Source organism: Callionymus lyra, chromosome 15, assembly GCF_982586985.1.
Source record: "Callionymus lyra chromosome 15, fCalLyr1.hap1.1, whole genome shotgun sequence".
Taxonomy (NCBI): Eukaryota; Metazoa; Chordata; class Actinopteri; order Syngnathiformes; family Callionymidae; genus Callionymus; species Callionymus lyra.
Window position 1 is genome coordinate 13,108,060 of NC_141832.1, and position 25,399 is coordinate 13,133,458.

At 37.6% G+C, this 25,399-nt stretch overlaps 1 protein-coding gene across 1 annotated transcript in view; it reads left to right on the top strand.

The window, feature by feature from the left end:
* Window positions 1–25,399, top strand: part of coro7 (coronin 7) — a 115,022-nt gene that overhangs the window by 4,047 nt on the left and 85,576 nt on the right. Inside the window, exons 5-7 of the mRNA XM_087808812.1 lie at window positions 1,845–2,022; window positions 3,897–3,973; window positions 11,334–11,384. Of these exons, the coding sequence (XP_087664938.1) occupies window positions 1,845–2,022; window positions 3,897–3,973; window positions 11,334–11,384 (306 nt within the window). The remainder of the gene's footprint in view (window positions 1–1,844; window positions 2,023–3,896; window positions 3,974–11,333; window positions 11,385–25,399) is intronic.

The following is a 25,399-nucleotide window of genomic DNA, read 5'->3' on the forward strand; positions in this document are numbered from 1 at the left end:
TAAGAACCAGAATTGTAAAGTTGAGCCTGAAAGAAACTGGCAGCCAGTGAAGAGATTTAAGGATCGGAGAAATGTAAGTTCTTCTACTAGAGCGGGTCAGAATTCTCGCTGCAGAGTTGGAGAGGACAAGAATATGGATTCAGCTTGAGCTTCTCAAAGTATACAAGATCTCCAGATCTTCGTAAATGTTTCTAGACAACATAAATATATTCTTTTAAAGGTTGTTAAATTTTGCCAAACATTTCCCTAATATTCCCCTTTTTTCCTAAAATAAAAAAACATTTATTTTGAACATAAACACGTTCTTAAGAATGTTATTTAAAAATCTTTTCGTGTCGTATCCAGATGACCTCTTGTTATTAAGCCTGGTGTGAGTCATCTCTCCTGCTCGGCGGCCGTGTTGTTGCTGGCACTACTTTAGAATATTAAATGTGTTTTTCTTGAGTTTTAAAATCTTTTCAAGATTCTCCTCACTCGGCACTTTAATTCTGCTTCAGTTGTTTTACTTCTTTGGAATATTGCTGAGTGTGCGTAGATGGTCCGACTCAGCGTTTTCGGTTAACCTCATCAACCTGTGCAAATGCAGTCATGGATGGAAAACGCCTCTTGTCTGCACTAGGTGGGCTTGTTGGTCCAAGAAGAAGCAGGATTTGTGACTTCTTTCCAAAACTGACACCATTCAAGCCAGAACTGGCCACGTGGAGCCATTGATGTTAATAAAGTCAAACTAATCTAATCTGACTCTAGTTTTGTGGCCTTCGAGAGGTCAAAATAAAACGATAAAATAATAAATTATATTTTAATAAGAAACGTTCATACTCGAAATTGGATATGGGGTGCCAACCTTCTCCTGTGATGCTTTGCCGCCCAGCCAACCAATGACATGCGTCGTTCGATTATGACATAGCAAAGTAGATATCAAATACAGTATTGTAGCGAGCAATCAGCCGTCACTAAATACAGCAGTGTGTAGAAATGCATCATGGGAGTTCACTGTTTTTTGTTGGCACAAAGATGCTATAAAATAATTAAATTAAATGACTTGACGGGCCAAGGCACAAGTTTGACACGTGCAGATAAATTGAAAGAAAGTGTTTGTAAATAAACATTTTTAAATAAAGGTTTTTATATCTGTAGTATTTTTATGATTCATATTTGAATGGAATCGATATATTTTTATTCTTCAATAGTTTTAGTTAAGTTATGTTTTGCTGTTGTTTTGTTATGTTTCTTGTGTGATTTATTTACTGTCAAGTGAAAATGATATCCTTCTTTTTGGGACAAATAAATAAATCTAAACTCATCTAAGATAAGATAATATTTCTACCGGACGGTGTGGCCGTGCAGCCCTTTTCCTATCTTTGTGACCCTTGTGAGGTCAAGATGAAAGCTGTTGGTGGAGAAATAATCCTGCCATATTATATATATATATATATATATACTGTATATATATATATATATATATATTAGTTCATCCTAATATAACTTGTTAAAGTTATTTGTCTATAGACTGTTTAATCTCGGTTTTTCTTACTTTCCTTATGCTTTTTAACATAAATTTAATAAAGAAAACGGATTAAAATACATCTTAAAATTGCTTTTATATCATAATAAAGATTTAATGAGATTCATATTTTCGGGTATAATGTATGTAAAGTGAAAGTATGAACCGGAAAATAAAAATTTAAATGTATTATCATAATTTAACGTGTTAATAACACTGTTTATTTATTTTACATTTATATTTTAAATTACCACAATAATCACGTTATATAATTATAATGTGGGGAGTATTATCATTTAAAAAAAAGAGACTTTAAATTGTAGTTTTTCTGTCCACGCAGGTGAAGCTGTGGCGTCTGTGCGACGAGCAGGCGAGTCGGCCGGACCTCACCATCAGTCCTGGACAGGGCCGACTGGAGCTGGTTCTGTTCCACCCGACCTCCTCGGGCGTGTTGTCCGTCTGCTCCAGCAGGGCGGCGCTCATATGGGACACCAGCCGCCCGGACGCTCCGCTCGCAGGTACAACATCCACGTCACAAGTAGCTCCTTCTGTCACTGTTCTGTGTTTAACAGATGTTTTTGTGGTCGGTGTCCCTGCTTCTCTGTTGTTGTTTTTTTGTTTTGTTTTTATGTTGGTGGTCTTGATTGACACGACCTTCATTTCGCAGCCCTGTGTCTCTGTCTATAAGCAGGAGCGAGACAGGTAACGTTTTGGTTTGCAAGTCCTGCTCCTTTTAGTCTGCTCGCACTGGTTTCATGGATGTTCAGCCATGAATCCTCGACTTCCTCCCCTCTCTCCCCCCAGCACACCATCACTGTTCATCCATCCCATCAGAGCTGCCCTGGCTGCTGCTGCTGCTCACCTCTGACCCCTCACAGTGACCTCTTTGACAAACATTCAATAAGACGCCCCAGTTTTTAAGTAGCTTCGTCTTGAAACTGACCGGATTCTTCTTTGTACAATCACGACTCCCTCCCCCAGAAAAAGTTAGCCTTTTAATCCTTTGTCACAATTTGCTTCACACAGCTGAGTTCACTGAGAAGGAGTGAGACCAAGAAGTTTGTTCATGGGCAGAAAATAAAACTTTTCTAATTCTTAAACACGGGTTTATATCATAAAAGTCATCGAGTGAATGTTATCTTCAAGATTCAAGACGTATTGTTATACATACATACATATACATACAAAATTGGATGAGGTATAGATACAGATATACAACATATATACAAAATTATACAAAAAAATAGTCCGGGAGGAAATAAAAACAAATGAACACAGCGCAAAAAAACGTAAATAAAAAAGTAGTGCAATAAACGGAGTATAAATGGCTTTGCAGTCCTCAACGAGTTCTTGTTATGATGTTATTAAGCTAAAACAAATCAATTTGTGTTTTTTCCCTTTTATTACATAGTTGAATTTTAAACTTAAAAGCAAATAATATATTTTAACGCTTCTTTCTAATCAATTCCACAGCTTTAAACTAAACTAAAACACCTGTGTATAGTTGTTGTAATAAAAGAGTAATTGTTTGATAGTAACAATATTATGGAAGTTTATCAGTGTCATCAGATTATAAGTAACGTTTTAATATTTTATTATTTTATATTGAATTTAAAAAGCTACAATTGAAAATATGTTGAATTTAGAAATGTATTCATTATTTTACTTATTATAATTAGAATATCAGTCTCTATTTGTAAAAAAAACAAGAATGCACTCATTTAAATAATATTAGATTTTAAAAAAATCAATTATTAAAAATAGAATTTACATTTTAAAATAGAAACTATGGAATTATATTATTCAATAAAAACAAAAAAGGAACTTATTTAATTAAATTGTTAAACATTTTTCAAATCTAAAATATTTTTTTCAACATTTGAACTAAAACCATTCATTATTCTGATGACACTGATATACTTTCATAAAATAAGAACAAACAACATCAACGACTCTGATTATATATTTTATTTACCACAACAAACTCCTATGTTGTGTTTACACCACTGTCGATAAAAGTTTCTCATTCTGATTTAGCAGCTCCACAAATTATGGCAGAAGGTTTTTGTGTTTGTTTCATCCTTTTGTGTTTTCTAACAATTTCCTCTTCCATCTTTCCAATGTCCTGGTTCAATCTTCACGTAACTCTTGCTGTGGTCCCTGAAGGCATCGTGATCTAACACAGTTCTGGTGACTCCTCCACATAAAGAACGCTTGTGTTCTTTGTTCTTGTGAAGTGTGCTTCGTTTTTTTTTTTGTTTTTTTGCTTATTCTGCCCCTTCATTTGGCTGCAGTGACATCAGATGTGTTGTTGTGTGATGCAGTGATGATGATGATGATGATGATGGTGATGGTGGATTATTTTTCATTCTCATCATCTGTGTGTCTTCAGTCCTGGAGCAGCACAGCGATCAGCTGCAGAGTCTGAGCTGGAAACGGGACGGTTCCTTGTTGGCCTCCACTTGCAAGGTGAGAACTTACTTTAAATATCCTTTACGCTACTTTATTTAAATGACTGACAAAAAAAACCGAATGAAAACCAGTACAACGATTAACCACTAGATGGCGTCCGCGAGTCAAATTCAATCGTCTGCTGACGCCGGCCAAGTGTCACTTCATGATGATGTTGGGCTCGTAAAAAGGGGTGGAGATCACTTCTGTCATTAGCGAGTGGATGTTTACAATCTTTTTTTTGGAGGGAATACAAATCTGACAACCACTAATTTAATTTATTTAACAGTTTTCTTTCTTTTTTGTTTTGTTTTTTTTTACAAATTGTTCAGGCTTTTCCTTGATTTTCTGGAACTCCTGTTGTGTTATCAGTTTTATCTTGATCTTTAAAGTATATACTTTATTGAATATTGTTTTGATTGTTTAAGCGCTTTGTGACCCTGGTCTGGAAAAGCGCTATACAAATAAAAATGACTTACTTACTTACTTACAAAGAAATGATGCTGACTCAGCAAATTGAGTTTTTTGTCAACACAGCTGGGAAAAGAGTAGAATGATATACTGTCGAATTTAGACACAAACAAAATTAAAAGGTCGTTCATGTTCTACTCACTGTTATGTTGACTAAGGTGTGTTATTATTTTTCAGAGTAATTTGTGTACTTTTGGAGTTATAGGCAGAAACATTTGTCAATATGTCGGTCGTGACTCAGTTTTCTCCATCCAAAAAGACACCTAAAAACATCCAAATACCTCCATACTGCTCGTCTGTAACGTTCCTCTTTTATTTAAGCCTCGACGAGATGAATTATTCCGAAAGAAATTAAATGAGTCTATATTTTAAGATTGTTTTTTTTAGCAGAAGCTAACACGTATATTCCAAATCAATGTTGCGAGAGCTCCCAGTGTAGACAGTAGACAATGTTAGCATTTTAGCTTCTGCTACAATCAATCTTTAAATATAGACTTTCTGAGCAATTTTAAATGTCGAGGCTTCAACTCAAGATGGATGTTATAGACAAGCATTATGGAGGTACAGGTGGTTGTTTTTAAGTGTATTTTTGGACGAATAAAACTAGCGACAAGGAACGATTTTACTCTAAATATAATCCAAAACTCTCATTTGACACGGGTGAGTAGAAAACGAGTGAAATCTCAACTATCGCTTTAAGGATTCATCTCTTCAACGGTTCGCCTCGATTGACCCCCGATGACATCCAGATCTTTATCAACACAACTTCCTTCTCGGATCGAGCATTTAACCCAGAAAGTACTTCCAAAACGTCACGGGCGCAGGTTTGATTGACGTGCAAATGTGACAGCACGTGACGAGTCTAATAATTGCGTGCCAACCCAAGTAAAGTCCGACATGAATATACGTGTCACCTGTCTTCGGTTAACGCCTGCGATCGTCGGACCGTTTTCCCTCGTGTTTGTCTTTGCCCTGAAACGGTAACAAATTACTCCGACCATCACGGACCGTGTCCACGCAGTGACATTAATCCTGACGGGATAATCGCCCCTTAACAACGCAGCGACCCCCCGAAACCATCAGACGTCATGAAGCCTCGGAGAACAAGCGGGGGTTGGAATCGGAGAGTCGGTGGGTGTGGGGTAGGATCAGAGATTCGGGGGCCTCTTAAGTTCATACCCCTTTTTCTGCTCTGGTGTCATTTAACCTAGAAAGGCCCCTTTTTTTTTTTTCGATCGCTCCAATTCCAGCTTATTAAAGCAAATAGCGCCGGCAGACATGTGGGTCCAATCCCCCTTCCCCTTGCTCAAGGGTAAACATTGGGGTCCAGGCCTGTGGCGGATGAAGATGAAGGGGTACGATATATATATTTAGAGTCCACAGGTAGTACGGGGGTGGGTTGGTTTTCAAAGATTAACTTGAAATTGTTCTGTCCATCATAGAACAGAAACGTTTTTCCCTCCTTTATTTTAGAAATATGTTCCACCAAAATGTACTGACTAGATGTGCGTATTGGCAAGAATCTGGAAATAAAAAGTGTATCAAAATACAGCGGCAACAATATGATATATTTTGATACTGTAGTAACAAGGATATATTTGTATTATTGTCGAGTACTTGACTCTGGTGTTGCAAAATTTACAGACCACATGACTCTTGACAAACTTGTTTTGAAACCAAAATATGTCCAAACGTAAGCTTTAAAAACGACTTGAGCCGCCGACTGCATCCTCTCATCCTCAGTCACTGCGGCAATCTTGCAGAATTTCATTGTCATTTCATTGCCAGCAAAGTTTTCCTTTTAAAACAATTTAAAACAAACACTTAATTAAGCTGTAAACCACGAAATAAATATAATAAAAACATGATTTAAAAGCAAAAAATTCATTTTTTTAATGTAAAAAATACTGATACAGTATAGTGAAAGAAAAAAAATGATATATCAGGGTATCAATATTTTATAACGGCCCTAACACTGGCTGTGCCTAAACAAGCTGGTATTGTTGAATATTTTCCATGATGTTACTGTACGCTGTGAAAAATAGCTAGAGTCGATAAAATTGCGAAATAAAAAGATAAATGACCTGATACACGTTTTTAGATGTCGTCATGTTTATCGTCATATTGTCCATCAGTCTAGTGTGTAGATTGTGGCGGTTACAATCTGAAAACCCTCGCAATAAACTACATCTGTATAGTATTGAACATTTAATCACTTGTTAAAATTAGTAACACTTAACTTTAACTCGCGGTCAACCACGTATATAAGTCACCGTCCCTCTCAAAAACCCAATCAGTTATGGTTACCTGAACTACCTTAATGCTTTGCCGCCCAGCCAACCAATCGCAACTGTTGACACAGCCACATATACATGGAATTTTAAAATACGATATTGTAGTTTTCACTTACAATACAGCAGTGTGTAGAAAGGCATCATGGGAGGCAGGGCCGGGTCTAGGCAGGGGCAAGAGGGGGCCTGGCCCCCTCAAATAAATGTTGTGCCCCCTCAAACTTACATGTAAGTAAGTAAGTAACAGCACAATGCCCCCTCAAGATTTGTGGCTGCCCCCTCATACATGCCTGTCTAGACCCGGCCCTGATGGGAGTTCACTGTTTTATTGGCACCACAAGTAAGGTGGGTGCGAGAAATTCACTTCTTCCACCAAGTTATGTGTTTGTAACGGGTGTTATCCATGATGGGTGAGAAGGTGAACCCCGTTATAGTGAGGGACTACTGTACTTTTTTAGGATGTACTGAGAATTTATCATTTGGATTTTTCCTTCCTCACATTCTCACACTCCCGACGAGTGTGTTCCACGTTTCCAACCTGCCAGTTACCTGCAGGCTCGGACTTGTATCCGTGGGAGACGGGGAAGTGGAGGCTGGTCGCTCGGCCTGTTTGTTGAGCGGAGAGAGAGAGGGAGATGACCCCCCCCACCCCCCTCAACACACACACATGCACACACACACCCTCCCTGGACTGAAGATTCCCAGCGTCTGTGTGTGTGTTTGCAACCATGTGGAACTTGTGTACAGCAAAAACTCATTAACAACAGCTTGACAATGAGACTCGACTGCTTTGATTAAACAGCTGCCGTACACACACACACACACACACACACACACACACACACACACCTACACACACACCACTATCTGGGCCCCCCATCTGCGCGTTTATGAGTGTAGGTGGATCTCCGAGTGTGTGTGTTTATTTTGTTATTGTCATAAGGCCTTGGAAAGTGTTTGCCTGGTGGAGACATGTGTAAGTGCGAGTGTGTGTTTGTGTGTGTGTTTGTTCAGGCAGATCGTTTCCTACCTGCAGAGTTTAGACGACGACAGCACGTCCTCCTGATGTCGTCGACACACACCTGAGAGTGTGATGTTTATTTAGATGTGTTTCCGTGTGTGTGTGTGTGTTCTAGTGTCGCTTCTCTTGCTTCTACCTGTTTTTAGGCATTCGTTTCAGGGCCACACAGAGAGAAAATAAAGATATTTATCTGTTCTATTGATTGTTTTTATTGTTGAAAGGTGTTACGTTTCAAAGTATTTTCTCTGAAGTAACATCAGCCGGTGACTCTTGACACGTCAAGATGCTCGTTTTAGTCAAGTTCACCCCTGAAAAAAGTAACCTTGAGAAAACGAGTAAAAAACAAACATGATTTATTCAACGTTTATCTCAATGACGGTGAATGAAGTGTAGTCAATTAATTAATTGAATTGTGTTTTTTAAGCATTGTAACAACAAAACAACAAAAAAATATATTTTACGGTAGTAGTAACAACAGTATATGTGTAGTATTGTCGAGTACTTGACTCTAGTGTTGCAGAATTTACAGACCACATGACTCGTGACGAAGTCGTAACTGCTTTCATTTGTTTGGAAACCAAAATATGTCCAAACATCTGCTTGAAAATCTGCTGGACTCACTGTATCCTCTTGTCCTTAGTCGTAACTACTTTCATTTGTTTGGAAACCAAAATATGTCCAAACATCAGCTTGAAAATCTGCTGGACTCACTGTATCCTCTCGTCCTTAGTCGTAACTGCTTTCATTTGTTTGGAAACCAAAATATGTCCAAACATCAGCTTGAAAATCTGCTGGACTCACTGTATCCTCTCGTCCTTAGTCGTAACTACTTTCATTTGTTTGGAAACCAAAATATGTCCAAACATCAGCTTGAAAATCTGCTGGACTCACTGTATCCTCTTGTCCTTAGTCGTAACTGCTTTCATTTGTTTGGAAACCAAAATATGTTCCAACATCAGCTTTAAAAGATGCTGGAGTCACTGTATCCTCTCGTCCTCGGTCACAGCCAATTTCTTTGTTCCTTTTAGCCGCGGAGGACGTAATGACTGTTGCCATCTAGTGGCGGGTAGTTTAATTGCAACACAAAAATGAACTAACGCCGTGAATAGTTGCATGTTAATTGTAAATACAAAAAAAAAAATAGACATCAGCTTTAAAAAGAGGTTGACTGCATCCTCTCGTCCTCAGTCATCCCCGGGATATTGCGGGAATGTTACTGTTTCACTGCAGAGGATGTAATGACCGATAACATCAAGCGGCCCGGAGGTTTATTTCCAACACAAAAATGAACAAATGCTGTCAATATTTGAATGTAAAAAGTTGTAAAAAAAAAACAAAATGAAATTCAAATTATTTTATTTTAAACTCACTTTATTTAACTGTAGGCTGTGAATCCTGGCAGATTAAAATAATGCTGACAAAAAACAAGGATGGGGACCCCGGCTCTACATTGTAACGTAGTGTGGTGGAACTTAAGATTTTAAGGCAAATGTCCTCATTAAAAAAAAAAAAAAAATCCCTAAAAAATGCAAAATTCTGTCCGTGAAATATTTGTTTTGAATAGCCAAACTTAAATGTTTTCTTTATTTACTTGTATTATTTATCAACACCTTTTAATATAAAGAAGAAAAAAAACGATATGTTAATCTATATTTATTTTTATATTCAAATAATTCATACTTTGGCTTAAAAATGTAACTTTTCAATGTAAAAAAAAAGGAAGATTTCAAGGAACGGACATCAAGTTTAAGTCTTTTTTTCCGATCAGGCCACAGACAACGAACGAAGAGGCCATGTGTGGTGCGGCCGTGTGTTTATATTTGTGTGTGAATGTGTGTGTTGTTTCTGCACAGTCCCTGTGAGCTGCCGGCTCAGGCCCGGGTCACGGGCGCCCTGAAGATGTAGCCGCGGGGCATCGCATACGTGGGTGGGCTCTTTTTGTGTGCTTCTTTGTGTGTTGGTGTGTGTGTGTGTGTGTGTGTGTTCTTTGCAAAGTACATAGACACAGACGCACAACTCGACATATCGTATGAAGTGAAGACCAACAGAGCCACACACAGTCATGAACAGAGAGAACACAACGGGAAACACACTGGAGACACAGGTAGATGGAAAAAGTGACAAAACTACACACAACGATGCACACACACACAACTTAATCTTGGATGTGTGTGTGTGTGTGTTTGTGAGTGTGTCCAGATCTCGACTCTCGCTTTCGCTTGTGTGCGAGAGACGTGTGTGTGCGTACGTTTTGTCAAATTATTGAGTGACGCGGCCTCAACACGACGGCTTCACATCCTGATCTCATTAGACCCCGTTTCCTGTCAATCAAGCTTGAAGGGCTACGATTGGTTCTGGTTCTGGTTCTGGGTGTGATTGGAGCGTGTGAGGCTGTGTGGAGGTCAGTTCTTGAACATATAATGAAACTTTGGTTGAAGAATTTTTAACAAAGCTCGTATTGTGTGTGTATTTTACAATAAAATGTATTTTCTTTAATAGTTTTTCAAAGCAAAGAAAACCTATATATTGTGATACTGTAGTAACAAGGATATATGTGTAGTATTGTTGAGTACTTGACTCTGGTGTTGCAGAATTTTCAGACCACATGACTCTTGACGATTTCGTAACTACTTTCATTTGTTTTTCACACCAAAATATGTTCAAACATCAGCTTTAAAAGCTGCTGGAGTCGACTGTATCCTCTCGTCCTCAGTCATTTCATTGTACCTTTATCTGAATTACACAGAATTAAGAACATGTGAATACTTCCATGTTAATTATATATATCTTTTTAAAGTCAGCGTTGTTGAATGTCGATTCAATATCGATACAAAAAATATATACATATATTGGTGTATGGATTTTGTTCTCACACCCTTTGCAAACTCAGCATTGCATACAAGGTGCAATAACTCTCAACCCTCTCAGTAATCGTGGTTTGAACAGCTACTGTAATGCTTTGCCGCCCAGCCGACCAATCGCAGCTGTCGATTCCTTTCGACATCCCAACAGACGGAATTGTAAGAATATAGTTGTAGTATTGTTGACTCTGGTGTTGCAGAATTTACAGAACACTTGACTCTTGACGAAGTCGTATCTGCTTTCATTTGTTTTGAAACCAAAATATGTCCAAACATCGGCTTTAAAAGAGGTCGACTGTATCCGCTCGTCCTCAGTCGTCCCATGGATATTGCAGGATTCTATTGTTTAGTTGCAGAGGATGTAATGACTGCTGCCATCTAGCGGCCAGAAGTTAATTTGCAACACGAAAATGAACAAACGCTGTCAATATTTGCATGTAAAAAGTTGTAAAAACTGTAAACCATAATTGAGCTTTACAATAATACAAATAAAGTATGATTTGAAAGACACATTTTGACAGTGCTGTCAAGTATTGATGCAGTATCTCGAAAAAGAACATTGCGATGTATTGCTGCATCAATGTTTGTCGTCACGTGATCTTCTACGTGTCGCGTGATAGGCCGAAAGTTCGGTTTGCTTGTAATATCATCGTTAATATTTAAACGTCGTCCACCATTTATACATTTGTTTGTGAGAAAAGTCCTTTAAAAAAACGATGTCTCTTCTCTTCCAGGACAAGATGCTGCGAGTGTTTGACCCCAGAGCTCAGCTGACACCTGTTCAGGTAAGTGAGAGAGGATCATTAGAAGGTGCAGATGATGACCTTTGAACCAGTGATGAGAGGCATGGAAAAACGATTGAAAGAAGGATGGGATTTAAGAGCAGCATCTCTGCGAGAATTAAGAATAAAGTTAGTGAGGTTTTTTAATTGAAGATGTAAAAAAAACGTTTATTAATTGGATTTATATCAATAAAATGTCATTTAAATTAAAGTAAAAGATCATATTTCAGTGGTTCATACTGTTGAAAATATTATTTTAAATAATAAAAATAATATGACCTTTCCATGGGTTTACTCTTGGCACTCTGGTTTCCTCCTACTATCCAAAAAACGAGCCCAGGAAGTGAACAATTGGTGGATAATAAACGTCTTATGAGCCGCATTGGATTGTGAATGAAGCGACATCACCGTGTTAAAGATGGCTCTGATAGACGAGGAATGTCGGGCCGACAAGTATACGAGACGCCAGATACGCTGCGATGTTCGCACACGTCAAGCGATTGTGCGTTAAGCCGTGTGTTGTCAACGAGATGTTTTGAAATGTTTGACAGCTTTACGAGTGCATCGGAGCGATGTCATGTCAAACGTCCTTGTGAAAAAGATGCATGCTCGATATTTTTCTGTGTGTTGCAACATGAAAGTGGGCTCTGGTCCAAAATGTAAACTTGATAGTTCACCTGAAGATGCCCTGAGGTTTCTCTTCACACCTTCTTTTCAATTAATAATAAAATAATACTGTGAAAGTAATCTTAATTAAAATCTTCACTTAACTTCCATTGAAGTTTAAATAGTTTTGATTTCATTTTTTTTGTGTGAAGCAACTTTTCTTTGTATTTTTTACAATTATTAATTGAAGTTAAAATAGTTTTTGACAGTGTTTGTTTTTAGTTTTTGATTTAAGTTAAAATAGTTTTGAAGTCATTTTTTGTGTGAAGCAACTTTTCTTTGTAGTTTTTACAGTTTTTTATTTAAGTTAAAATAGTTCTGAACTTTTTTTTGTGTGAAGCAACTTTTCTTTGTAGTTTTTACAGTTTTTGATTTAATTTAAAATAGTTCTGAACTTTTTTTTGTGTGAAGCAACTTTTCTTTGTAGTTTTTACAGTTTTTGATTTAATTTAAAATAGTTCTGAACTTTTTTTTGTGTGAAGCAACTTTTCTTTGTAGTTTTTACAGTTTTTGATTTAATTTAAAATAGTTCTGAACTTTTTTTTGTGTGAAGCAACTTTTCTTTGTAGTTTTTACAGTTTTTGATTTAAGTTAAAATAGTTCTGAACTTTTTTTTTGTGTGAAGCAACTTTTCTTTGTAGTTTTTACAGTTTTTGATTTAAGTTAAAATAGTTCTGAACTTTTTTTTGTGTGAAGCAACTTTTCTTTGTAGTTTTTACAGTTTTTGATTTAAGTTAAAATAGTTCTGAACTTTCTTTCGGTGAAGCAACTTTTCTTTGTAGTTTTTACAGTTTTTGATTTAATTTAAAATAGTTCTGAACTTTTTTTTGTGTGAAGCAACTTTTCTTTGTAGTTTTTACAGTTTTTGATTTAAGTTAAAATAGTTCTGAACTTTTTTTTGTGTGAAGCAACTTTTCTTTGTAGTTTTTGCGGTTTTTGATTTAATTTAAAATAGTTCAGATTTTTTTTTTGTGAAGCAACTTTTCTTTGTAGTTTTTACAGTTTTTGATTTAATTTAAAATAGTTCTGAACTTTTTTTTGTGTGAAGCAACTTTTCTTTGTAGTTTTTACAGTTTTTGATTTAAGTTAAAATAGTTCTGAACTTTTTTTTGTGAAGCAACTTTTCTTTGTAGTTTTTACAGTTTTTGATTTAATTTAAAATAGTTCTGAACTTTATTTTGTGTGAAGCAACTTTTCTTTGTAGTTTTTACAGTTTTTGATTTAATTTAAAATAGTTCTGAACTTTTTTTTGTGTGAAGCAACTTTTCTTTGTAGTTTTTACAGTTTTTGATTTAATTTAAAATAGTTCAGATTTTTTTTTTGTGAAGCAACTTTTCTTTGTAGTTTTTACAGTTTTTGATTTAATTTAAAATAGTTCTGAACTTTATTTTGTGTGAAGCAACTTTTCTTTGTAGTTTTTACAGTTTTTGATTTAAGTTAAAATAGTTCTGAACTTTTTTTGTGTGAAGCAACTTTTTTTTGTAGTTTTTACAATTTTGACTCAAGTTAAAATAAGTTTTTGACGTCGTTTTTATATTTGATTGAAGTGAAAAATGCTTTGAATTATTTTCATTTTTATTTTAGATTAAAATTGTAAAGTAGATTTTTTTTTATTGAAATAAAAAAACACTTTTAAAGTCATTTTATTTTTTCATGTTTTTTAAAAGTTCAAGGTTTCCATTTTCTTATGATTTCTTTTTTAAATTTAAAGTTTTAAAGTACATTCTTTAATCATAACAGAAAAGTTCTGAAGTAGTTTTTATTAAGGGAAGTGAAGAAAAGTTGTTCATATCATTCGTTTAAGTGAAAAAGGCAACTTTTTTCAATTATGTATATTATTATGTATAATAAAGAAAACATAGATCTTCCCTCACAATTTTCTTGCCAGTTTGTTGCTTTAAAATATCTTAATGAAAATAGTTTTACATTTTTAATTTTATTGAAACAAATCTTGAAGACATTTTTCTTTTATTCAATTGAAGTTAACAAGTTTGGAAGTAGTTTATTTTTACAATTAAAAATATATATTTTTAATTGAAGTACTTAACTAAAAAAAACAAAAAACTACCTGTTTTTCTAATTGAAAAACATCTTGAAGACGTTAGTCTTTATTGATCTTAGTTAGAAAAGTTTGTAAGTAGTTCATTTAAAAATTCAAATTAAAGTATTTAAGTTGTTGTGTTTTTTTTATTGAAATGAAAAATGTTTTTGTATTGAAAAGCATCAGCAGTCGCTACATGGCTGCTGCATGTGAGCTGGCGCCTGCTCTCCTGTGGTCGCTCATGTTCAATGGGATGTTCAGCTGTGACTTCCTGACCAACTCGTGCTCTGTGTCATTCACGTTCACGTTCACGTTCACATGTAGGCATCGTGGTTTGGAGAAGGTCTGACTGAGACCTGAATGTGTCTTTGTTTGTCTCTTTGGCCTCAATATCAGCAGGAATACACCAGAACGAGACCGGATTGTTCCTTAGTTTGTCTTCATCTACGTGTCCGGTAAGGACTTAGGCAGGATCTGGAACTCGCCCAGATCCCTCAAGACCATTAACACCCCCCGTCTGCCGAAGGGAGGGCGAGCAGGGTGTGGACCATGAATCTTAATTCCACGGAAACACGAGGCTAAATCAAGGGGTCGGATCAGTGTTGAAGATTTAATTTCCACAAATCCCCTCCAGCCGTTCCTGAAACGCTCCAGTGGTTTCGAACAGGATTCCTCGTGAGTCTCGCGTCCAGTTTGAGTCGTTTGGATGGTAATGTGCTGTCAATCATCCACTTTTTAACATTTCTAACGTGCAAGAGTGAACCACACATGCAACGAAATCCTTCTGCTGTGTTGTAATGATCCTGGTTTTAGTAGTTTTTAAGGTTTTTTTCTTAAATACTGCGGGAGGAAAACACGCATAGAGAACATTGTACAACTTTGAAACACTTTGGTAACACTTTGGAATGTGGAACACATATGAACTAATAATAAGCTATTTATTTATATGTGTATTGACAGGAAATAAGGATAGTATTAGTACTAGTATAGTTTTCATTTGTATACTTTAAAATTGACTATTATTTGAAAGGCCCTAAAACAAATGTGTTTTTTTAATCCCTTGTGTTGTCTCTGGGTCAAGGTGAACGACCTCCCTGGCTTCCATAAGTATGTATGCAGTGGTGGAGGTCGTTCACCTTGACCCAGAGACGATACAAGGGATACCACAAACACATTTGTTTTCAAGCCACTGGGTTACCTTGACCAAGCGATAACACAAGGGATACAACAAACACATTTGTTTTCAAGCCACTGGGTTACCTTGACCAAGCGATAAAACAAGGGATACCACAAACACATTTGTTTTCAAGCCACTGGGTTACCTTGACCAAGCGATAAAACAAGGGGTACCGCAGACACATTGGTTTTCAGGCCTTCGAGTCACTTTGACCCAGAGGCGACACAAGGGATACCACAAACACATTTGTTTTCAAGCCACTGGGTTACCTTGACAAAGAGATAACACAAGGGATACCATAAACACATTTATTTTTCGGGCCTCTGGGTCACCTTGACCAAGAGATAACACAAGGTATACCAAAAACACATTTATTTCCGGGCCTTCGGGTCACCTTGACCCAGAGACAACACAAGGGATACCACAAACACATTGGTTTTCAGGCCTCCGAGTCACTTTGACCCAGAGACAACACAAGGGATACCACAAACACATTGGTTTTCAGGCCTCCGAGTCACTTTGACCCAGAGACAACAAAAGGGATACCACAAAACAATTTTAAATCAATTAAATTGTTTAAATTTAAACAATTTCCCGAAGGAGACCTCCTGAGGGATCAATAAAGTTTTACCTTACCTTAAAAACATTTGTTTTCAGGCCTTTAGTTCATCTTGACCCAGAGACAACACAAGGGATAACACAAATACATTGTTTTTCCGGCCTCTGGGTCACTTTGAACCAGAGACAACACAAGGGATGGACACAAACACATTTGTTTTCAGGCCTTTAGATCATCTTGACCCAGAGACGACACAAGGGATAGCACAAATAAAACATTTTTTAAGTCTCTTAAGTGTCCTGTAAGTATCTTATCTTAAATACTTGTGTATCTGTGTTTTTTTAGAATTACCATCTGGATCCAACACTATTTTGAAGTATCCATCACTGTCTATAGTACAAGCTTTAGTGCAGGCTTTTCTTTCTTCGCAGTTTGGGTTTGTTAAGTCCTAGTTGAACGCTGCTGCCCCCTGCTGTCTCGTCTCTATAAGTTATATTTTACATTTAAGATAAAACACGTGTAGGGCCGTAATAATCTATGCTTCAGGTGTCGTTTGTACATCTTCATGTATCCATGAGTCCAGGCTCGTCCTCCAACACAAGACCCCCATTGACTGCCCCCTGAACCAGGTTTTTCTATCCTCCTCATCCCCTCAAGTCCGTAAACCTCCACCTCCGAGGATCCGCTGACTCCACGGTTTTCCCTCACAAGTGTCCGTGTGTCTCGCGAGCGCCTCTACAAATTACAGCGCCCAAAATACCCCTCATAGTTTTGGCCGGCGCTGGACGCCGGAGCCGTAGATCTGCGGTCGCTGGAAGAGGGTTCGGAGACGAGGGGGGGGTGAATCGTTGGCTGGGGACCCGGGGGCCCCCGGATTCCTTCTTTTCCGAGCTTAGGCTTCTGTTACTTTGGGTGAAATTAGAGAGAACCACAGGCTGGACCAGGTTCTGGCCCCGGAGGTTTTTCGGAACCGAACGGACGTGCCAAGAGAAATGCGAAGTGGTTGCTATAGGGAGGCCAAGGAAAAGAAGCTTCCATCGGTGGGCGAGCGACCTTGATTTATACGTGTTTTATTCACAAGTATCTGTAAGAGCAGGATATTAAACCCTTCATTATATCTGGTATCTTTGGAAAACATAAAAGCCTTGTCTTGTCGTCTTCTTTCTTATGTTACGCTTGGAAATACAAAGTAGACGCAATTATTTTTGTACGTCTTACTGAGTTTTAAAAAATGTCTTCTTTCTTTTTTTTAATACAACTCTTTCATCATCTTTTATCATCTCGTGTCGACCAAAGTATTCTTTATTTCTAATTGTATGTATTTATTTTTATTTATTTAATCAATAGTTTATACTACAGTTAATTGTTTGGAAAAAAAAGTTTTGAAATCCTGTATTTACTTTATTTAACCCTTGTGTTGTCTCTGGGTTTAAGGTGACCTAATTGCCCGGAAAACAAAAGCGTTTGTGGTATCCTTTGTGTTATCTCACGGTCAACGTGACCCAAAGGCCTTGAAACAAATGTGTTTGTGGTATCCCTTGTATTGTCTCTGGGTCAAGGTGACCCGAAGGCCCAAAAACAAACGTGTTTGTGGTATCCCTTGGAATATTTCAAGGTCAAGGTGACCTAAATGCCCGAAAACAAATGTGTTTGTGGTATCCCCCGTGTTGTCTTTGGGTCAAGATGACCTAAATGCCCGGAAAGAAATGTGTTTGTGGTATACCTTGTGTTGTCTCATGGTCAAGGTGACCTGAAGGCCCAGAAACAAATGTGTTTGTGGTATCCCTTGTGTTGTCTCTGGGTCAAGGTGACCTAAAGGCCTGGAAACAAATGTGTTTGTGGTGTCCCTTGTGTTGTCTCAGGGTCAAGATGACCTAAATGCCCGGAAAGAAATGTGTTTGTGGTATACCTTGTGTTGTCTCATGGTCAAGGTGACCCGAAGGCCCAGAAACAAATGTGTTTGTGGTATCCCTTGTGTTGTCTCAGGGTCAAGATGACCTAAATGCCCGGAAAGAAATGTGTTTGTGGTATACCTTGTGTTGTCTCATGGTCAAGGTGACCTGAAGGCCCAGAAACAAATGTGTTTGTGGTATCCCTTGTGTTATTTTAGGGTCTAGGTGACCCGAAAGCTAAGAAACAAATGTGTTTATGTTATCCCTTGTTGTCTCTGGGTCAGGGTGACAACCCGTAAAAACATACGCAGTGGTGGATGTCGTTCACCTTGACCCTGAGACGGCACAAGGGATACCACAAACACATTTGTTTTTGGGGTTAAGCTCTTTTTCAGTTAGAAATAAATGTCAGTTTCTCTGAAAACCATGAACAAACTGGAAGAGATTTACGAGCTCTGACACCAATTATCAAACTGATACCAGCTCTGAAATAATTGTTTAAATTCTCTGAAACAAATTCCCAGATGTTGTTAATTTGTTTCAGATTGTTAATCCTTCTCGGAGCTTGTAAATCTTTTCACGTTGGTTCATTTCACAGTTTTTACATTTGTTTTCAAAAAGGTTGTTAATTTGTTTCAGAATGTTAATTTAATGCAGACTTTGTTCATTTGTTTTTGTATTTCCAAGCCACAATATGCTTAAAAATGGTGCAAAGCCTCATTCATAGATTAAAAATTATCTTAAACTATCTTAAAGAAAACAAAGTTTAAGGGTTCGTCACGAAACACAAAACGACAAAGTCCAGATCGTTGCCTTAAGTCTCGAGAAACACGATCAAAGTTGTACGAGTCTCATGAATTTAAGGCTTTTTTAGAGATGAAACTCTACAAAGACCCGTCTTTGGGTCGAGCAGCCAATTAGTTCGTTTATCCCTATCTAGCTAGTATAATCCCCACGACCTTTGACCTTCATCCCACTGCAGATCAGAATGCTTTCACTCAACATTATCCAACAAAACATTTCTTAATAATATAACCTCGTACGACTCTTGTATGTATTTTTTCTTCTTTGTCTCCCATGAAGTTTCTCTCATCACTGATCACACGTCATGGGTCGGTGTCTCTCTGGGTTCAGGACCCGGTAATAGTGGGTCGTTAACTCGGCACAGATGTTATACCCCCCTCACACCCCCCTTTGGTTTTCGGCTCACCGGTTTACTCGCTGCCCCTCAATTAGAGGGTTTATCTTCTGAACTTTGGATGACTGGAGAGGCTGTCGGGAAGATTCCTCGTAGAAAGTTTGATTTCGTACGACTCTTTAATGTCGAATCATTCGGTCTAATCTGTAGATGTCCTTCACCCCTGTTGGGGGAACCTCTGATCAAAAGTGACACAATCCAAGTATCCAAAGAAATATTGGAAGGTAATAAATCTGTTAGCTGAATTTCAAATACTTCTATCAATGAAGTTCTGTAACTGTAACAACAAATTTTGACCCACTCTAGTAGAAGAACTCACATTTCTCCCGACCATTAAAACTCTGCATTGGCTGCCAGTTGCTTTCAGGATCACATTTCTAAAATCCTAAAAATCTGGTTCTTATATTCAGAGCTATTCATGGTCACATCAGTGATCTGATCCGGCCTTACACCCCAGCTCGGGCTCTGAGGTCTGTGGATCTACTGACTCCTTCAAGAAACACCTTAAGACCTTTTTATTTGTTCAGGCTTTATTCCTAATTTTCTGGGACTCCTGTCTTGTGTTGTCTTGATCTTTAAGAGTTTTTAAATCTGTATGTATTTTTTTTTAAATGTGTATTTTTTTGCGCTCACATGGTCTGTCTGATATTATAATTAAGTATTCCGACCTTTTTTTCCATTTTCGGACACGTCGATTTTGGGCCATTTTTTAAAGTTTGAGTGATTAAAACCGGTCGAATTAAACCTTTTTTCGAGCCTTCAAAAAACAACATTTTACACATTTAGGCAACAGATTTTTGCGCTCACATGGTCCGTCTGATATCATACTTAAGTATTCCGACCATTTTTTCCATTTTCGGACACGTCGATTTTGGGCCATTTTTAAAAGTTTGAGTGATTAAAACCGGTCGAATTAAACCTTTTTTCGATCCTTCAAAATACAACATTTTACACATTTAGGCAACAGATTTTTGCGCTCACATGGTCCGTCTGATATTATACTTAAGTATTCCGTCATTTTTTTCCAGTTTCGGACACGTCGATTTTGGGCCATTTTTTAAAGTTTGAGTAAAATCGGTCGAATTAAACCTTTTTTCGAGCCTTCAAAAAAACAACATTTTACACATTTGGGCAACAATTTTTTGCGCTCCTATGGTCCGTCTGATATCATACTTAAGTATTCCGACCTTTTTTTCCATTTTCGGACACGTCGATTTTGGGCCATTTTTTAAAGTTTGAGTGATTAAAATCAGTCGAATTAAACCTTTTTTCGATCCTTCAAAAAAACAACATTTTACACATTTTGGCAACAATTTGTTGCGCTCCTATGGTCCGTCTGATATCATACTCAAGTATTCCGACCTTTTTTTTACATTTTCGGACACGTCGATTTTCGGCTTTTGTTTGATCAAGCGCCTTGTGACCCTGGTCTCGAAAAACTCTTTACAAATGACTATTACTTACTTCTCGGAGGGTCCGTCCCTTTGACGGCGTATTCTTCTGGTCAGGGGTTCCCCCTTATTATAGCTCATTCCTATTTTCGTTCTTTTTTTATCCGGAGCCCACAGGAACATGCAACAGCCTTCAGTCGATGTACATCTAAACATACGGGTGTCAAACTGGTCCAGAAAAGGGCCGAGACGGTGCAGGTTTTAGATCCAGCCATATAGTTGAACCAATCAGGCGTCAGGATACAGTAATCAATTGATTGTTGCTTGTTTAAGCCGACACCTGATTCGTTAACTCATGTGTGCTTGACTGGTTGGAACAAAAACCTGCACTGTCTCGGCCCTTTTCCGGACCAGTTTGACACCCGTACGGGTGTGTCCTGAAGAGTCCTGGGGTGTTTCCAGCTGGCAGAGATGCAGCTTTTCGCACATGTGCTTGTGTTTGTTAGCATTGCTGCGAAGAGTTAGTTCCCTTTGTTTGCGACTAATCGACACCACGGACACATGTGGGCGACACCTGCCCCGGCGGCAGTCGGACGATCACTGGCTTCAAGCCCGGCTCGGTGCGAGATGCCAGTGTTGCGTTTCAGTTTTCATCTTTTCACCGGATAATCGCGGATCTCGGCGATTGTTATTTGACCGAAAAGTGATGATGTGGGCTTTTTTTTTTGTTGTTGGCATCTCTAGCTAACACGGCTTTAATCTCGCTCTCTCTCTGGTTTTGGCCGGTGTCACCCGTCTCATGTAAGAACCGGGATTACTTCAATCTTGGCCTCCTTCTTTTCTTCTTCTTCTTCTTCTTCTTCTTCTCTTTTGGAGCTTTTTCAAAAGTGGGATTTTCTTCCATCTCAAGGCCAAAATAGAAAAAAAAGAATGAGGTGTAGATTGGCTTGTTGGTTTTTGTCTTGTTGACACCATGAATCTTTTATTAGTCGCTTAAATCCTGAATTTATACATTTGAAACCAAATGTTCTAACAAATGTTGGCGAAAAGTCTTCAGATCAATGTTGTCAAACTCAATCGCACGCGGGGCCAAAAATCGTAGTTTAACGTTTTCCATCTGTTGCCGACACTCTTTAGGAGTAGATAATTGCGATGTTATGATTTCGTTCTTGGATGCTAAATCTAGCATGAATACTTGACATCATAAAGTTTTTTTTTTTTTACCTTATCTTAAACACTAGCATCTGCGTAAGTCATTATATCAACGTGTATCTGTTTATCTGACTCAAATTTCACAACTTGCAGGCCACGTAAAATGGATCGGCGGGCCACATTCAGCCCCCAGGCCTAGATTTAAGGTTTTTGCTTGTATGTACCGTAGTTTCCGGACTATAAGTCGCTCCGGAGTACAAGTCGCACCAGCCATCAAATGCATAATAAAGAAGGAAAAAACATATATAAGTCGCACTGGAGTATAAGTCGCATTTTTGGGGGACATTTATTTGATAAAATCCAACACAACAACATGTCATCTTGAAAGGCAATTTAAAATCAAAATAGAGGCAACAACAGGCTAAATAATTGTAAGTTACGTTACACGACACAACTGAGGACGTACCTGGTATGTTTACATAACATATTAAGAGTTATTCAGAGAACTATAGCATAAATAACTAAGAAGTTTACCAAACCATCCGTGTAACTCCAAATAACTAAAAATCCAATGAAATCTTCGTCATCGGTGTTACTTTTTAACAACTCCGCTAACTCCGGAGGTAGAAGATGCGCCGCTTCCTCTTCTACGTCGATATTATCGACACAGGCCTTAGAGCGCCCTCTTGTGGTTTAGTGTGAAAATAACATGTGAAATGATATACCGGTAAAAATGTGTTAATAATTTCACACATAAGTCGCACCCCCGGCCAAACTATGTAAAAAAAAAACGGCGACTTATAGTCCGGAAAATACGGTACTGTAGAAAGAAAGTTTCATCTTGAAAATTGTAAGGTAAGGTAAGGTAAAACTAAAATTGTTTTTTACCAATAGCCAGCCATTTTTCATAAACAATAAAAAATAATACATAAAAATTAATGTAAGAAGAAGAACATAAAGAGGAAGAACAAGATGATACAATCTAAGTCTAAAGATAAAGAACATAGATCAAAGAAAAACAACAAAGACAAAGGATACAAAGACTAACATAGAACAGAACATCCAGATACTCTCACCCGAACTCAGAATTGTACAATTTAATAGCCCGAGGGATGAATGAGTCCCTGAGTCTATTTGTTTTGTGTTATCGGTTAAAAGCATTTTTGAATGTTGTGTTCTTGGAATTGAGTCTTGAATCTGAAGATTAAACAGTTTTTTTTTCTTGCTCCGAGTTATGGAAACCATTTGAAAATCAAACTCCCGAAACTGTGACACTTGCTTAATCCAATCCCTGTCACTTATTCCGATCTCTTCACTTGTCGGAACACATGGCTTCAGATCTCGCGGACCGCAAATTAAAAACATTACAAGTTAAAAAAAAAATGAGCTCGAGTATTCGCTCAGCGTCGGCCGCTTAATGGCGATCGTCAAACGATACGCAGATGACATTCCTGTGCTTCTTGTTCACATCTGGACACTTTGAAGATATTGACTATATATATATATATATCTGCAACACTTTGTTTTATTCTCCCTTTTCAAAAAAGCTATCATGAGAATTTTCCTGGAACATGTAGCGATTTGGTAATTCTTAAAAGTCTTTATGGCCAGAACCAATAACCATTAAAAATACATCACCGCAAAAGTTGACATTTGACATCACGGCAATTAAATCTCCTGCCAGGTCGACGACAGCCTTTCACTCGAAGTTGCCCCTGGAGAGACGTTAGCAATTAGCATTGATTCTGAGTTTTTATATTCCCCGATTCAGCAGTTAATCCGTCCGTGTACGACCAGGCCTTGACTCGCTATCGGGCGGTCAACTATGTTCTTTCCGAATCCAAGACGGAAGGAAAAACATCTCGTTGTCGTTTATCCCCGAAGAAGTTTCGAGAAGGAAGAAACCAGACAAAAGAAAAAATGCTAAAGGCTGGTATAATTATAGTCTTCCTCGGCCCCGGTCCGGGGAAGTGTGTAAGTTCAGGCCGATGACGGATCAGAAGCTGCCGTGGAGGTATGGAAGTATAATTCCAGGTTCTCTGGAAACACGACACCAGTGAGAACGCCGGTCCTCCTTCGTCTGCGGCTTTCCAAAGCGTTTCTACATGCACCGTGCATTTATCTCGTCAATATTTTTAGCTTTTTTTTTTGTTTGGCGATCAAAAACCTCGACTCTTGAGATTGATCTTCTTGAACCGATGCCCTCGATACGTTCCTGACGGGGTTCCTCCTCCCTAACCCTGCGCTCGTCTTATTATTCTGTCATCCGCCCTCCCAAAAAAAGAACTGATCTCTTGTTAAACTTTTTTTCCGACCACCTCCTCTGCCCCTCTTGATTCATTTTTCCTCAGGGTTGAATGAATCCAAGAGCCAGTATTTTCTTTTCGCCCTCTTAAAGCTCAGAGCGACCTTTTTTTTGGGGCGCTTTTAGGGAATCACTTACTCGCAAATCTACCTATGCTTGAGCATTTGTTGTTTAAGGGTTGGTTCGCTAAATAGTAGATTTGATGAGTTGATTATTTATGGGATCCTGATATAAATCATTAAGGAAACATGGTATAAGATAAGGTAAGGTAAGGTAAAACTTTATTGATCCCCCAGGAGGTCAGGAGCCACAGAAAATACAGCAATTTTTCATAAAAAATAAATCAAAATCAAATAAAAACAAGAACATAAAGAGAAAGAACAAGATGGTACAATCTAAGTCTAAAGATAACTATAAAGAACATAAAGATAGAGATAAAGAACATCAGATAAAGATATACATAGATAAGATATATAGCAATTTATTTCAAAATATAGTGGGGGGTTTTTTCATTTTAAGGGACTACAAAAGGATAAATATAAAGACGAAATTAAGTCCTAAAACGTCAACAATTTCTAATTGCGATTTTCTTGCAATGCATTACAAAAAGAACTAAATAGAATTGACAGAAACGATTAACAACAATTTTACTTTAATAGTTTAATAGTTTATTCATTTGTCACCATGTATCACGCATCTCAAACTCAACTGGCTGGGGGGGCCATAAAATGTAATTTATTGTCGATAATGGGGCCAGACTTTGGGGGGGTCTTTAAAGAAACTTTGTCTTCACATCTTAGATCCAAATTTGATTTCTGTTTTGTATTGATTTTTTTTTTATCTGTACTTTGAGCCCCTTTTTTTCTAGTAAAAAGAAAATCTGTCCTATCTTAAAGGGATAGTTCACCCAGAATTCACTTTTCTACTCGCCCTCATGTCAACTAAGTTGGGAGTATTTAACCTGTTCCTTTTTAGAGTGAAAGGCAAAAATGTTTGTTCATTTTGATGTAGCGACTGGAGCTCAGTTATTTACCAATATTCACACGTAGTACTTCCTATCTGTGTAGTATGTTAGCCATTAAACTTCTGCTACAAACAAGCCTAAAATACACAGATTTATTCATCACCAGTATGGAGGTATTTGGATGTTTTTAAGTGTATTTTTTTGGATGAAGATGAAGCTCTTACTCTGAAAAATAATCCCAACCCTTAGTCAAGGATGAGTAGTAAATGAGTGAAATTTGAATTTTGGGTGACTAAACTTTTAACTACACAATCAAATCTATACAAATGCTACCATTTGATATGAAATTATTTTTCCTTTAACCCATTAAAATTGTAGAAAGATGGTAGTACCTCGAACTTTCCGCACTTGTAAAAACGTATACATCGAACATCATATTCCAGCAAGCTAGAGATCCCTGTAATAGGCTTAAGAATTGCTTCAAAATTGGGTCAATAAAGTTACCATTGTTGTTATATTTAAAGATTAAAAACCTGAAAGATAATGTGACACTGAACTAAAAGATAAGGAGATACATTTAAACTCACTATTTTTTACAAATGTCTTCTTGCCAGAATTCCTTGGCAACCATCATCATTTTGTGCAGTTGAGTTATTCTTCCTAAAAGAGACGT